We start from the raw sequence: 17,108 nt of genomic DNA, 5'->3' as shown, positions 1-17,108 counted from the left end.
TAATTCTACAACTGTACTTTTTTCTTTCTTGTACGAAAAGCAGTACAAAATGACGTGAAGTTTATTTTATTTTCCAATTTTGCTACTTTCTTGTCTTTACCTCTTCTTCTTTCTCTCTCTTTCTCTCTCCACCCTTCCTTCTGTCATTCCTTCCTTCCTGCCTTCCTTCATAATGTCCTTTCTTTTCGATTCCTCGCCTTGTCCTCCTTTCGATCACATGCACCTCTCTTTTGCTGTTCCCGTTCTGTCCTTTTTTTGCAAACAATTTTGTCCCTTTTTGCCTTGCTCGCCTCCTGCCTCCTCTCCTCTCCTCTCCTGCCTCCTCTCCTCTCCTCTCCTCTCCTCTCCTCTCCTCTCCTCTCCTCTCCTCTCCTCTCCTCTCCTCTCCTCTCCTCTCCTCTCCTCACAGACCCCACCTCCTCCTCCTCTCCTCCCTTCTCTCATCCCTCCTCTCCCTCTCTCCTCTCTCCAACAGCTACCCGTGCCTCGCTCCTCGCGGCTCCCCAGGACATCACGGAGCTCCAGGTGTCTCCTCACTCCGTGCGCCTGGGCTGGCGCCCGCCGCCCCCCCTCCCACAGGGAGACGAGGTTCGAACCTATGGAGTGTTCTACTCGGAGGACGGCGTCGACAGGTGCGTGGTCCTGGATTAAATATTAAAGTTAAATTAAAGTTTTAATTATGAACTGAACTTTTGGGGAGATATTATTTGAAACTTCCATTGTTTTGTTGTTGTTTATAACGTTCTGTTATCATAGATTTATGACTATATTTATGTATTGTGTATTTTGCATTTTCTTTATGCATTCCTGTACTTATATGCATATTCCTGTACTTGAAGTATATTTGCCTCATCATCAAATGACAAGATATTTCCTATTGACCCTTCCTTCCTTCCTTTCTTTCTTTCTTCCTTCCTTCCTTCCTTCCTTCCTTCCTTCCTTCCTTCCTTCCTTCCTTCCTCCTCTCCTTCCTCCATTTGCACTCTCTCAGAGTTACAGACCCATAAAGGGCCATTCACTATATGTGACTATAAATTATAGTTCAGAGATTATAGTTAGACCGGCCAAGTTCAAATGGTGGACATATATATAGGGTTGAAGTGGTTATAATTTATGTGTTGTAATAATAATCAATCACAGAGTAACAAAGTAAGTCAATTAGGAACCGAGATAGGAGTAGAAGAAAAATTGGTGGAAATTGGAAATACTTTGTCCCCGGACATAACATCATTTATTTCCTCCTTGTGTCGGTGTCCAGGGAGCGCTCTCTCAACGTGTCGGACCCCGCTTCGCTAGCCATAACGGTGGCTAACCTGAAGCCGGGCGCCAGCTACACGTTCCGCGTGGTGGCCTACGACGCCCTGGGTCCAGGACAGAGCTCCGCCCCTCTGAGGGTCACCACCCCGCCAGACCGTGAGTCCATATGAGATGGAGGCATGGGGGTTGGTGGATGGATGGGTGGGTGGATGGGTGGATGGATGGGTGGATGGGTGGATGGGTGGGTGGATGGGTGGATGGGTGGGTGAATGGATGGATGGGTGTATGGGTGGATGGGTGGACGGGTGGGTGGGTGGACGGATGGATGGGTGGATGGGTGGATGGGTGGATGGGTGGATGGGTGGACAGGTGGGTGGGTGGACGGATGGACGGGTGGATGGGTGGGTGGATGGATGGGTGGATGGGTGGACGGGTGGGTGGGTGGACGGATGGACGGGTGGATGGGTGGGTGGATGGATGGATGGATGGATGGATGGGTGGATGGGTGGATGGGTGGATGGGTGGATGGGTGGACGGGTGGATGGGTGGGTGGGTGGATGGATGGGTGGATGGGTGGATGGGTGGACGGACGGACGTATCTCCAATCCATATCTCATTCTCCCGTTCAGTTCTACTTCCGGGTCCGGTCGATGACCTCCGAGTGTTCCCAGTGAGCTCTACCAGTGTACAGGCAACGTGGGACCCGCCCACCCAGGCCAACGGTCCAATCCTGGCCTACCGTGTCATCTGGAGGGAGCAGCCTTCCGGGAAAGAGCAGGTACTGTCACTACTAGCACTACTGTGTGCAGGGAATGGTACATATGGGCTGCATCCGAATTGCTAGGGTTGTTCCCTACTCCTAGTACTCCCTACCCCCCATACGGGGATCCAGACTCTAGTGGACTCTATAGTGATGATTTGGGACAATACTCCCTGTATGGGGAGCACCGACGTCAATATCGGTAGAGGGCGCTGTAGGTCCGCGGGTTCATGTACTTTTTATTTGCATGAAATCCCCATTAGGTTTTTTCAGATCGCCTCATAAAGAACAGTTTGAAAAATAAACAAATCATCCCGGCCGTTTCACTCATTTGGATATGAAGAATCAACTGACTACAAGAAACCAGTCAAAACGCTGCTGCTGAGTTTTCGCTAGGAACAGACAAATAAGTGACTGCAGGCTGTCACCTCCCTGCAAGGACAGTTTGTAAAGTTATTTTTAAATTCATGAATGAATAAAGAAAAAATAGGTTAATGAAAATAGGTTTGCAGGCATTTAGGCCTATATGTCTATGATAAAAAGGTTATTTTAAAATAAGCCTATGATTATTATCAATAAATTAATATTAGGCTATATCCATTATCCAGCAATATGAAAACAGTGCACCACCTTGACAATATGAAAATATCAGCAGCATGATTGATTAACCACTTGAACCCCCGCTAATCCTGGGGCGGGGGGATACGGCAAAAATAGCCCATCTATAAGCAACGCGACGTCCATGTTGTGAGCTTGTATCGGTTACTTTTGGTAAAGAATTACCAAAAGTAGCCGATCTACAAGCTCTGCTCACAATACGGACGTTTGGTGTTAACAGAAACAGCAGTCCAATAAATGACTGCCTACATAATGAAGTTTTAATGTATTTATCGTAATTCAATGAAATAATGTTAGATAGCATATTTTTTCATGGCAGGAATTAATGAATATTAATAAAACATATGTTCGGACACAATTAATATGTGTCTCACATGCATGTATTTAGCCTACGTTTGTGATAAAGAATTATTTGTGATAAAGAATATTCTACCACAAGCAACTGATTCCTCTCCTAACGTCATGCGCTGGGCCTGGGTGATACAATGGATCAGATTAGTAATACTATTGCAAATGAGTAGATTTAATTTATTATAAATAAAATAAAACAATTTCAAATAAATGCACAGATCATTTGTCTCGATATCTGTAGCTTCGAGATCCGCCAGGGAAGGGAAAACGAAAGTTTAAAAAGTACATTTGTGTTGAGTTCTTTCGCTGGTTCAACTTCTGACTCTTCTGAGTTGGAGCGCAATGAGCGCATGCATGTAGAAGCAGCGCATGTGCGCAAACGCGTGCATGTGCGCTCAAGAGCAATTACGTGATCGGATTGGGACAACCCTATACCTATATCCATGCATGACAACCTCCTCGTTGGGTGAAGTTAGGGGTTCAGCGTCTTGCTCTAGGACACTTTGGCACACAGCCAGGAGAACCTTATTTATGTAACTTATGTAGACGTAGTTGTTTCATTACAGTATATATATTCCACTGTTAGGCTCTTAGCTTACGTGAGTCTTAATGCCTATTTTTATGTATTTTATGTATTACCATTTCTTTGTTCTTGGTAAATGGTAAATGGTGCATTTCTATAGCGCCTTTATCCAAGGCGCTTTACATAGATTGTGCATTACATTCACCCATTCACACACCGATGGCAGCGGAAACCATGCAAGGCACCAACCAGCACATCGGGAGCAATTAGGGGTTCAGTGTCTTGCTCAAGGACACTTCGACAGTAACTCTGGGGGAGCCGGGTTCGAACTGCAGGCAACCTTGCGGTTCCCATCCAGGCACTCAGCACTCTACCCCTGAGCCACCGCCGCCCCTGTCGCTCTAGATTAAGAGCGTCTGCTAAATGCCTAAATTGTAAATTGAACCTTCTGACTGCAGGGTATCCTGGCTTTACAGAATAGGACTATAAGTAAAATATCTAGCTGTGGAGTTTAATTTTGAGGAACACATTGTCAATGTGGACTTAATTCTTTCATCTTAGAAACATTGAATGACTGTCTGTCACTCACTGCTGCAAAATAAACAAGTTGATACACACTATTTGGTTTTCTCTCTTTCAGTTCACTATTGCAATGCATGTTTTTGTGGCTTTTGAGGCAAAACTCTGAGAGTCTTCTGTTACACATGCAAATGTACATGCACGCACGCACGTACACACGCACGCAACATGCTGTTGATCACAGTGAGAGGCAGGCCGTGGGCAGCATTTTCTTTCCTCGTCCTTGATTGATTTACTTGTTGTTTTGAAGGCACTCAATTGTACAGCACCTCGCCACCTCTCCGATTGCTTGTCCAAATAACAGTTTGTTCCAAACCATTCCCTTTGCTCGTTCTGGCGCTGACCTCGTCCATGTGCCAACAATCCAATACAAAAAAATACAAAAAAAACATGGCGGAGCAACATGATGCTCCCATTACACAAAAGACAGACAACCACCGTAGATAGTTTTAAGAAACCGCTCGATACCCACTTTTTTGTTTGAGTCAATCTTTTATTTCAAGTGCTGTTGTAGCGGTACTGCTATACCAGCAACCCAGACTGTGACCTGTGTGTGTTTCAGAGTGCAGAAGTATCTGCTCAGTACTACAAGGTGGAGGGCTTGAGGAAGTACGGCGAGTACAATGTGCGAGTTGTCGCAGTAAACAGACATGGCGTCGGCATGGCAACCGCAGGCGTCAGTGTCCAAACACTATCGGACGGTGAGTGGTTTTGAACCCTTTGGTGCATAGTCCTTTTGGGGTAGCTGTTGCTACGTGTATGTCGTTGGCTTCCTGCTGTCTCAAAATACAATGGCGTATGCACCAGGGATTAGTCTGTTGTTGTTGTTGGATTACAGCGCCTGCTGTGGCTGAAGTTTTATATTTATATTTTATATACGTTTTACAGAAAAGTTAGGTCAGGATTTAGATGGCGTTTTTAGAATTGCCCTCAGGTACAAAATGTGAGTACCACACTGGACTCGGGCAGGGAAGACGAGTAATATGCCATCCAGTTGCTCCATCTTGATTGCAGTACTTTCACGTCTACACCTACCCCTGTAACTTAAAGTATTGTTTTCAATATTCAATAGGTTCCCTTGAGTTATATTATTGAAGTCTGTTTCAATCGATTGTACCGACTGCCCCCTCTCCACCTTTTCCACTCTAGGCAGTGCTTTTTCTTAAAAGAAAAGGCGCATAGTGTGAATAGACTCTAAGGTATGGTACTGTAGCATTTAAAAGGCTGCCAACAGGTAAGTAATAGAGGCAGTCCATTCAATTAGCCACTGTCTGTGGTCTACTAATAATGAGGTGTGAGGTGTTCCACTCGGGTAGCTTCAAAGAGGGAAGAAACAGTCCATTACAGTAGTACTTTAGAACACGATACATTAAGAGCGTTACATACAGAAACATTCAGTATGTATACAGATGGAGACACAGTCTCTACAATACTGTAGATAGGTCAGCATTAGATTATATTATTACACTAAGACAAATTAGAGGGAGGGTCTATAGCTCTGTATAAAAATGTAATGCAATGTCTTTAAGAAAAATAATCTGAGTAAAATGTATTAATTAATTAGGGCCAACGAGTAAAACAAATAAATAAGGGCCAAGCACCGACAGATGAATGCTCATCAACACCCCTGGCTCAACAGGACTGGCTCAATTCTTCATTTATTTTTTTATTATTATTTTATTTCGATTACCCATGCATCTTAGAGATGCTGTGTCTTGGTTGGCTGGACTGTAGTGTCCGGCATAATCAAGCTAGGGTTTTGGTGCGTATATTCTAGTAGTAGTTTTACTAACTTTCTCTCTCTTATTTTCCCACAGTTCCTAGCGGCGCACCTCAGAACATCACATTGGAGGTGGTATTGTCCAGGGTGAGTGAATCCTAGCTCCTTTGTTTTTCTGTTTGTAAACTTGGTTGTAACAGTATCCCTGTTCAGGCGCTAAAGACCCGTCGCAAAATTCTGATACTTTTGTACTTTTACTCAAGTACATTTTGAATACCAACTATTCTACAAGAGGGTATTGGCACTTTTACTTGAGTACTTCTTCCATTACTGCTTGTGGCCATGAAACTCTCTGGAACTTTAGTTGGAGGAAGTTCGACTCATCCTCATCCTTGTCCCTGACAAGGCCCTGAGAAGAACAATAAAGCACGTACATCCACTGACTAAAAACCAGGTGCCGGGCCGAGGTTAGATTAACAAAGACATTATTAATGGTTCCTTTACATTCTTGGAGCCTCTCGGTTCTTCATCAGGCAGGTCTGATGAAGAGCCCGAGAGGCTCGACACCATAACTAATTAAATGCCAGACTAAATAAATCATATTAAATTCAGTGCATAGTTGTATTTTTGAAGGTGAAAATCTCCCGAAACCAGAAGCTGTGTCCCGTGATCTTATTTTAATTCACCCAAAATGTTTAACCGTGATCAGCAACGCTTTAGTAATGGGCCGTGGGCGTGGCGTGAATAAATCTTGTTTTGATCAAAAACGCAATCTGGGAGATAAATGCATTTGAGGTGAACGGCAAGCTGACTTTTCACTTCCGGTTATTTCCTGTTTACTCGATCGCCTAGCAACCAAGGTCATTCAGACGGTGGCGACGAGCGTGATCTAACTTATTCAATAGAAATGAAAATGAGTTAATACACCTTTATACGTTTTGGCCCATGATCTAGTGCAGGTTCTCAACCTGTGAGTCGCGACCCCCCAGGGGGTCGTCAAGTTATTACTTTTTTGTTTGTTTGTTTGTTTTGCAACTGAATGGCTGTAAAATGCAAATTAATAGTTTACATAGTACACACAATACATGCATAAACTTTCCTTAATGATTATATCTGGTTCAGTATTTATTTATGATGTATTTTCGCTATTATTAAGGTTATTGTAGCGGTCAATTTGTATTGGGGGTGGGGAGGGGGGCGGGATATACCCAAAGCATTTCCGGGGGTCCCCAGCCAAAAACGTTGAGAACCCCTGATCTAGTGCAGTAATTCTCAAAGTGGGTTGCGGGGGGGTACTCTGAGAGTACACTCTCAGAGTTAAATTAACATTGATTTTACAATATAAATCGGGGGCCCAGAGATGCCGTTAAATAGTGTCTGTAGCCTAATGCATGGCAAACTTGGGGTCCTTGAAATGAAAATGGTTGAAAATAAATCTTCTCTCATGGGGCTCCTTGGCCTATGTTTTCAAATGGGGGTCCGCAGGCTATAATAAGTGTCAAGTAGGGGGTCCTTGACATGAAAAAGTTTGGGAAATAGTGATCTAGTGTGCACTGTGCAGACCTTATCTTTCCTTGTTCCGAGTCCTCTGGCCTCTCACTCTGGTCAGCAGCAGGTATGTTGCCTGCCAAAAGCAACATGCTGCAACATGCTGCAACATGCTGTTGACCACAGTGAGAGGCTTGTGGACAGCATTTTCTTCCAGAGGGTCATACTGACTATTACAATGAGCAGAGGGACCAAACTTGGAACAGATAGTGCTGAAATATTTAAAAAGTATGAATTTGGCAGACACAAAATGCTGACTTTCTTTACTTTCTTTCTTTCTGGTGTATACTGAGGTTACAATGGAGGTGATCTACTTTTAAATTAAACTACTCACTTCTATTTTGGTGGTTCACAGATCACAGATGAGACACCATTGCATCATGTTTAATATAGACCCAAGGCATAACGTTTCACAATTATAAACATTTGATTTAGCTATAATGAGAATGTAGTTGCCGTCATTAGTCCAGTGATAATGTAATTTGACCTCAAACTAATTGCAAAAAACCCAAACTCACCTGATTTTGTAGGATAGCATAGCTGTCCTTTATAAAAGCATATATTTTCTGCACAGCCTGCTTGTTCTATCAAACATTTCTTGTGTCCGCGATCAATGGACATTTCTTCCAGTTGTTCACAGTTACACCTGTGGTAAAAAAAAGAAATCCTCTCCGCATTTTGCAGTTGCAAGTTGTGGGATATGCCAAAATGGGGCAAACTGTCGCTGTGTTGTGAGCTGCTTGTCAGGGCTCTGAGTGCGTGCCAGACATACAAATACACACAAATCTATTCATCCTGTAAATGGCTGTATTGTGTTCTTCATGTTAATTCTGGCAGACAGAGCATATCTGATCAAAGAGTTTTATATTAGACTAGCCTGTCTGGCTGTCAGTTTATTGCGGTTTCAGTGACAGAGCGGTCGGTGAGAGCAGGCAGCCAGCTCGAAATAAAATGTGGAATATTTGGAAGAGGTTTGAAGCATTCTAACGCCACTAATCTGGTTTAGGGTTAGGCACAAAACATCTTCAGATGGGATTTACAGTAAGGGACACATTCATGTTGATTTGGGAGTCCATGATGACTGAAATATTTGAGAACCACTGGTTTAAATGATAATTAAAATAGTCAAAGCAAGCCCAAATAAGCAAATAACCAAATCCAAAGTTGCTGTAATAAGCAGAGATGGCAACACTGGCAGCCAGTTAGGGCACGGGCACATACAGTATTCGTGGCAAGAAAGCACCTAGACCAGGCGTCTCTTCCTGGTGGACGGAAATGATCATCAAGTTGCAGCAGTGCGGAAGGGTCATTTCCATCCACCAGCTGTTTAAAAACCCGGAAGAGAGGCCTGGTCTAGGCGTTTTTGGACGCGAAGATGTGCTTGCGCCCTTATACCAACCATTGTGAACACGATGGGAAACAGGATTGACCAATGAGACTCAATTGTGGGGAGACAGACTCCTCCCTTCTGGGCACCTAGGAAACAAATACAGAGACTGAATTCAAACAAATGTCTCCTCTCCTATCCCCCCCCCCCCCTCTCTGTCTCTCTCTTCCTCTTTCTCTCTCTCTCTCTCTCTCTCTCTCTCTCTCTCTCTCTCTCTCTCTGCCATGATCAATTGCATTGCTAATCAATTAGTGCCAATGGAAAGCCAATGGGGAAAGCAGGTGTTGCTAGATGCTAATGGTTTCACATACAAACAAACGAACACACAAACAATGCACGCACGCACGCAGGCACGCACACACACACACACACACACACACACACACACACACACACACACACACACACACACACACACACACACACACACATACATACATACATACATTGAAATGGATGTTTAGCTTGATGCTAACAATTGAAGACAAGTGGTGTGTGTGTGTGTGTGTGTGTGTGTGTGTGTGTGGTAGATGACAGCTCATTAACATGCAAATGAGGTAATTAAAATGTGCAAGCACACACATGCACGCACACACACACACACACACACACACACACACACACACACACACACACACACACACACACACACCAGATGTCTGCCAAGTCCCAAGTGTGTATCGTTAGCAAGGTGTGTGTGTGTGTGTGTGTGTGTGTGTGCGTGCACGTGGTGTGTGCTACTGTCTACATTCACATACAGTGTAAACACTCATTTATCAAATCAGACCTCCCCCTTATCCGCCCCCCCCACACCCTGCATGCATGCAGGCATGCACGCACGCACGCACGCACACACACACACAGGCAGGAATCCAGAAATCACAAACTCAAGTTTCGCTTTTTTTCTCTCTAAAAAAATCCTGAATAATAAAACATATTTTCTAAATGCAAATGCCGGCCTGATTGATGCCTGTAACACAATTCCAAAAAGTCGGGGGAGAGACATGTTTACCGCTGTGTTACATTAATTACATCACCGTTGCTTTTAATTACAGTACACCAGAGTAATGTAGCTCTACAATCATTTAGACCACTTTAACCCATTTAACTGAGACCAGATTCTACAAATGCCTTAATCAACGCGGTGTACGCACAAATATGGGTGCACTACCACAATTTTCGGCATTTATCATTCCTGCATGAACTTGAACTTCGCCCGGCCAAATGTCATGTCGGGTCGGGAGCTGTCGTAGTCTTTGTCCTCACCTGTTTTTCTGTCGTAGAAAAGCAGAGCAGCATTGTCTGACCGGGCTGTCACAGGCATGTTTTCACTTCTAAAATGTATATAAAACTAATAGACTACAAGGAATGTCATATGAAATTGGTAGGATATTTCCAAGTGTACAAGCAATTCAAATCGTTCAATTAAAAACAATGTTGCAAGTTAGATGCCATTTAAACAATGTTTTAAAAAAAGCCTCCAATGTATATTGAAAAATCTAAGGTAATTTAACTCTGTGACGGGTCCGTTTGGTTCCATTTGTACATTCTCAGAGTTACAGATCCATAAGGGTCCATTTGGTTACAAACTATCATTTAGCTGGGGATCCCCACCCCTGGAACTCCCTCAAGGACCCCTGGGGGTCCCCGGACCTCACTTTGGGAACCACTGCTGGTAGTTATTGTCAGTGGTCGTCATCATCATGACTCCGTTGTTCTCCTGCTTCTCCAGAGCATCCGGGTGTCGTGGCAAGCGCCGCCTCGCTACTCGCAGAACGGCGTCATCGTGGGCTACAAGATTCGCTACAGGAAGACGGGTCGCCGTGGCGATCAGGAGGCGCTGGAACCCCACAACCTCTGGTACCTGTTGACAGGTGACTGGACGGCCAGCGGGTCAAGTCTTTTTCCAATTATTTGAAGGGCCCACTTGCAATATCCTCACATCCCGCCAGTTGGGCCCCGGCCCATTGTAAACACAGGAAGTGGGGCTACCTGTAGTAGTAGACAGGCTGACAATGCTAACTGTACTACTGTAAATTTGTTTCCCCAGGTTTGGATAAAGGAAGTCAATACGTTTTCCAGGTGGCCGCCATGACAGTTAATGGCACAGGACCGGCAAGTGATTGGCACACTGCTGAAACTCCTGAGAATGATCTGGATGGTAAGAAGTAGTGATTCTACTGATAGAGACTCAGCCAGATGAAGTATAGTGATTCTACTGATAGGGTGAATGTCCCTTTAGCCAAGTGGTTAAGAGGTTAGCTTTCCAAGTGGGACACCTGGATTCAATTCCCAGAATCCCTGGCATCACACCTATGAGAAGATTGTCCTGTCGCTTTTCTTGTGAAATCTGTCAGGCATGCAGACGATCTCATGGTCTTTCTTTCTTTCTTTCTTTCTTTCCCTCTTGTCATCCACAGAAAGCCAGGTGCCGAATCAGCCGAGCTCGCTCCACGTCCGCCCCCTCCCAGACAGCATCATCATGTCTTGGACTCCGCCCCTCAGTGCCAACATTCTGGTGCGCGGTTACATCATCGGGTACGGCGTGGGCAGCCCGTACGCACAGACGGTGCGCGTGGACAGCAAACAGCGTTACTACGCCATCCAGAACCTAGGTGAGGATGAGCGCTGCTGGCATACTTACTGTAGTTCCCAGAACTTAGGTGGGGATCATCAGTCTTACCGTCGTTAGCACCCAGAATTTAGTTTAGGCATAGTTTTTGTGAGGTTAGGGTTAGGGTTAAGGTTAGGTTTAGGTTTATAACCCTGCCCTACTAGTAGTAGCCGGTGCTGTAAAACAAGCGCCCCATCAGCGCCCATCGACTCCCAGGCTGTGTGAAAAACAGAGTCCACATGATGTCGCCACTCTCTTACTATTCCACTCGGAGTGACACAAACCTGAGTTGCAACTCTTTCCCTTTTTGCCAAAAATAGCCGATCAAAAAGTAAGCTTCCAACGTGTTGTGATATTGGGCAAAATGATCCCCTCAGAATATAGGTTCCTCTCACCAGTGATCACAACTCGCTGAATTCACAAACGAATGTTACAAATGTCAGGCATGCAGTCATGATATTGGGTACTTATATAACAGTTCTCGTAACAAAAAACGTCATCTCACGTAGATAACTATATAACTATAGTAACAGTAATGCTTACAAAACAGGAAAAAAAAGTTTAATCCATCAGGTACTTATCTGCAACTCTGCATATTTCTTGCGGTGGCGTTATAGCAAGCTGACCCAGCTAATATGGCCGTTGATATATACATACAGTATGTCCCCAGTGGCCATTGTGGTGTCTATGAATCTATATTCGCTAGACATCCCGAGAAAGACACACAGTCCTGGGTTGTGGCAATGTTGAATTTGAAATGGCAGAAATGTATATCTTTCTGACAACCACTGAAGAAACCTTTTTGGTTGTACTGTTCTCTCTCTCTCTCTCTCTCTCTCTCTCTCTTCCCCCGCTCTCCTTTTGTTTCTAACCTCTCTCTCTCTCTCTTCTTGTCTCAGAGCCCAGCTCTCATTATGTCATCTCCCTGAAGGCGTTCAACAGTGCTGGTGAGGGTGTTCCGCTGTACGAGAGCGCCGTGACGCGCTCACTAACAGGTAGTGCACCGCCGAGGGCTGTTGTCACAGCATTCATTATGTTTGCAGTAATACTGCTGCCATCAGTACCAGTCCACCTCTGTGTATGACTACTTATAAAACAAACACGTACAAGTACTCACACTAGAAGGCATAGTAGCACTTTTACTAGTAGTGTGGATACTGATGGCACTGGAATTTTGTATTTACATACTTTTCTCTTCTCTTCTCTTCTCTTCTCTTCTCTTCTCTTCTCTTCTCTTCTCTTCTCTTCTCTTCTCTTCTCTTCTCTTCTCTTCTCTTCTCTTCTCTTCTCTTCTCTTCTCTTCTCTTCTCTCATACATCTCCCAATTCTCCCCAGCTCATCTGTTTTCTCTTCAAACCTTTCCTCACACTTTCTCTTTGAGCTTGTAGATATCTGAGCTTGTAGATCTGCTATTTGTGTGTAGTGTAAAATGACTTATACTGGAACTCTTGTCCACTAGTCCCTTCCTAACATTTTAGTCTAGTTTGTATTTGTCTACGAAATTGTCAATACACTAAGGCCCTTTCCCAATTCGTTTTTTAACCCTACCCCTCAGCCCTTGCCCCTTCCCCTTGTTCCTACATAATGAGTGTCAAGGGGTAGGGAGATGAATCATCCCCCTAGGAATCGGAATGTCCCTTATAGATTGCTACGTCATCGCTGTGCGACGCAATTGTGCGACGGAAACCCTTGGACGTAAACATCCCGTTTCAGTGTTTATTGGGTAACTTAGCAACCGGTTTCTTCTTCTTCTCTGCGTTTTATGGCGGATCGCACCAACATAAAAGTGCATACCGTCACCTACTGTCCTCTTTCCGCGCCGTACTGTACTGTACATTATGGCAGTACAATTGAGATAACCTTTCCCCAAACTTTGATGGCATTTTTCTGTCTCTAGGACCCCCAATTTATATTGTAATATCAATGTTAATTAACTCTGAGAGTGTAAAAACTATCATTTAGCCCATAACCCACTTTGGAAACTACTTTCCATTTGATTTAAGCTGTAGAGATGGAACGTAAATATAACATTGCTGTGGTTATGATAAAATAAATATATTGTAATTTTGTCTCATGTTGGTAGCCCACCATGTATGCAGAATGTAATTCAGCTAGATATAGCTCATTCTGACACATGCTCAACAGTTGTACCTGATTCATTGATTATTGTCTTAACAGTTTGTTTAGCATGGGTACATATATACAGGGTTATAAAAAGGAAAAACAATTTACAGTATAGAAAGAAGGGGCTGTGGTCACTGTTCAATTGTTTTTAATATCATTAAGAACAGAGTAATTTTCTATCAATGAAAATGCCATCGTGATTCATCTCCATCCAATGTACAGTCTGCACAGCAGCTTGCAATCTGTTCCATATGGTTTGCCTGGGGAAAAACACAACACCATTGCTAATTAGTTATGTAAGTTTTGCAACTTGTGGGGATTAGCTTAACATTGGTCATGATAAAACCGTCACTGCAGCGAGTAGCCAACGTTATGCAGTGACAGCGTTATGTAGGTACAGTAGGCTATTTCACGGCTTTTAAGAGCTCCAAAACTGCAGAATGTTGACATATCGTGGTCTGGGGGGTCGGACTTATGCCTGCTAATAAGCTAGCTTGCATCCGAGTTGTATCACCGGCGCACCAGCGTTAAATAAAAAAGAATAAAGCGCCGATGCGGTGCCAAATGAATGGGTAACGTTGTATGAATGCAACGCCGTATCATATCGTTAGTTCACGTGAGGTAACGTTAACCTTTGCTAGAGATTGCGATATTTTTGGCGATGCAGATTGTTAATACATTCAAATAATATTGGTTATTATAATATTTTTCCATAATAAAGGACATAAAAGGCTTCTTACCTCGTCCGCCTTTCAGCCCTCAGTGATGTTGCTCCGTTTTGAGTCCGGTCGCGATGTCCCTTCAAACGAAGGGGATTCTACCCCTCGCCCTCAGCCCTAACCCTCGCTCCAAAGAGAATTGAGAAAACCCTTCCTCCTCACGTGAACGCGCATAAGCAAGGGCAAGGGCTAAGGGCCAGGACGAAGGGGGGAATTGGGATTGAGCCTTAGTCTCAGTTTTAGTCATATAGCTTAGTTTTCTTTCAGTTTTCTTCAACAGTTTTTTGTCATGGTATTAGTCGACGGAATCAACACTGCTTGACCTATTGTATTTTTCTTTTTATTTCTTTATTTATTTCATTTTTTTGGTTCTATTCTCGAAGTGTATTATATATTTTCATTTTCGTTTTCTCTTTTTCTTTTCTTTCCTTTTCAGTATTATGGGGGGGGGGGGGGGTGGGGAGGATTTGTGTGTACTGTATGTGAAATTTGTACAGTATGTCTTGTCTTTAAAACTAAATGAAAATCTATAAATAAAATTGTAAAAAAGAGAAAAACACTGCTTCTTCTGACCCCACCTATAGACCCTCTGGACCCATCGTCTGACTCCGACGACGACGACTTCTACCACTCCTTCCCTGACTTCTCCTCCTCCTCCATCTCCTCCTCGTCCTCCTCCTCTGCTCCCATGATCCCCCCGGTGGGCGTGCAGGCCGTGGCGCTGGCGCCCGAGGCCGTGCGCGTCTCCTGGGCCGACAACGCCCGCGGCGGCGAGGAGAAGCGGAGGACCGCCGCCTGGGGAGGAGGTATACAGACGTCCTAATTATTCATTCTGCATTTGAGCCACGGACCACCATTTGATGACATTTAGCCTCTCAGACTCAAGATTTTTGTCGTCGTTAATTGGATAACATTTTGTCTACAATTCCATGCTTTTCATTCCATAGACTTCTTGTAAATTAAGTAATGCAGATGCTTAACAATAATTTAACTCTTGAGAATTCATTTTACACTCATATGTACAATATTGTATATTTTACAATGTATGATTCTATTATAAGGTGCGGGCACAGCTGGAGGTCCGGGTGTCGGAGCAGAGACGAGGTTCTACTCTCTCAAGTGGCGTCCCAGCGGCCAAGCAAGCGGGAAATATAAGGTGTGTGTCCATGTATGTGTGTGTCCATGTATGTGTGTGTCCATGTATGTGTGTGTCCATGTACGGCTTGTTTCCATTGTGGTCCTTTAGTATGAGGTGCGTTTGATGTGATGTAGTGTGGGGCTGTTGGGGGCATGAAATGGATAGAGTTCATGAGTTTGCGGGAATGCGTGGGTGTACTGTACACAAACATGCCACTCAAAGTGTATGTGTGTGGGGAGGGGAGGGGAGGGGACGGAGGGGGGATACATCAGATACATATTCACAATATACCATCTGTATGGAAACAGTGCTTCCCAAACTTTTTCATGTTAAGCACCCCCAAATTGACACTAATCAGCCCGCGGACCAACATTTGAAAACATATGCCAGGGACCCCCCATAAGAGAAGATGTGATTCTCAACCCGTTTAATTTCAAGGACCCCCAGTTTGACATGCATTAGGCTACGGACCCCCATTTAATGTCATTTCTATCTCTGGGACCCCAATTTATATTTAAATCTATTTATCTATCTTTATATATAAATCTAACGGTTCCATTTGGTTCCATTTAAACACTTTCAGATTTACAGTTCCATGGGTCCATTTGGTTCCTAACTATCAATTATAGCTGGGGACCCCTGGAACTCCCTCAAGGACCCCTGGGGGTCCCCGGACCCCACTTTGGGAACCTCTGATCTAGAATATTGAAGAGTTGCACTCCCTTATAGGAGTAAAAGATCGGAACACTAACAAAAAGGTTGAGAAAGTATTGAATGGAAGAAGTGGTGCAATTGATTACAGTGTCAGCGTGTTTACTGGAATGAGCTTAATGTCAGGGTGGACTCAGGCCAAAATAACAAGCAGAACCCTCTGTGATGCACCCCTCTCTGAATCCTGCCAGGATGCACAAACAAACAATATGACTCACCAACCCTAATTTCCCCCAACTAACTAAATACACAGAAAGTGTATTGGAGGGAGAAATAGGAGGCGTCTAGGCTACACCAACATCAGTAGTCGTAGCTCCAGGCGAATTCACCCTAACAAAACAGAACACGGACAAGCAAAATTGGTCTGCTCTCACTTTTATTTTAACATACCGTGGCATGCACATTTAACAAGTCAGTGGCAAAAGGAAGAAGTTGAGAAGGAAGCAACATTGGTCAGTTACTCAGGCTGCAGATCAGTCAGTCTGCGCAGAGGACCGGAAACTGTCAATTGCACACTGGAGACAGAGATGTCCTCGCAATGACAGCATACAAAAATACAAATACTACTAAAAAACAACAACAATACAAATATGGATGGCTGTAATGTAAACCCTTATTGATCCCCATGGGGTAAGTGTATAAGTGTCCCGGCAGCAACAGTTGTAACAGTGAAACAGTCAAGGTACTGGTGCGGCGCATGACTCGCATCGCGACGCATTGTGAGCTTGTAGATGTGCTATTTTCAAATGGCCGAAATGTATATAGGGCTGATGTGGTTAATGTGTGTTTTGTAATAATAATCATTCAAAATCTACAAAGTAACCAGTAACTAAAGTTTTCAAATAATTGTAGTGGAGTAAAAAGTACAGTATTTTTTCTCTGAAATGTAGTGAAGTAAAAGTACTGAAAATTTGACATACTCAAGTAAAGTAAAAGTACATCAAACTTAAGTACAGTACATAAGTAAAATCACGTTATAGTTACTGTACACCACTGTAAACAGTCGGAAATGGGTGCAGGTCTTTTTTCCGACAGCATATTGATCCGAAACCTCAATCC

The 17,108-nt window shown here is 43.9% G+C and overlaps 1 protein-coding gene across 1 annotated transcript in view; it reads left to right on the top strand.

Moving 5' to 3' along the window:
* The window catches only part of dcc (DCC netrin 1 receptor), a 107,951-nt gene that overhangs the window by 80,004 nt on the left and 10,839 nt on the right, over positions 1-17,108 (top strand). The window contains exons 12-22 of the mRNA XM_080755627.1: positions 476-632; positions 1,259-1,413; positions 1,887-2,035; positions 4,651-4,789; positions 5,906-5,955; positions 10,476-10,617; positions 10,794-10,904; positions 11,164-11,358; positions 12,257-12,352; positions 14,785-15,006; positions 15,262-15,356. Coding sequence (XP_080611753.1) covers positions 476-632; positions 1,259-1,413; positions 1,887-2,035; positions 4,651-4,789; positions 5,906-5,955; positions 10,476-10,617; positions 10,794-10,904; positions 11,164-11,358; positions 12,257-12,352; positions 14,785-15,006; positions 15,262-15,356 — 1,511 coding nt within the window. The remainder of the gene's footprint in view (positions 1-475; positions 633-1,258; positions 1,414-1,886; positions 2,036-4,650; positions 4,790-5,905; positions 5,956-10,475; positions 10,618-10,793; positions 10,905-11,163; positions 11,359-12,256; positions 12,353-14,784; positions 15,007-15,261; positions 15,357-17,108) is intronic.

The sequence above is a fragment of the Protomyctophum bolini genome, assembly GCF_963924005.1.
Source record: "Protomyctophum bolini genome assembly, chromosome: 22".
Taxonomy (NCBI): Eukaryota; Metazoa; Chordata; class Actinopteri; order Myctophiformes; family Myctophidae; genus Protomyctophum; species Protomyctophum bolini.
This window is presented reverse-complemented; position numbering and strand designations above follow the sequence as displayed.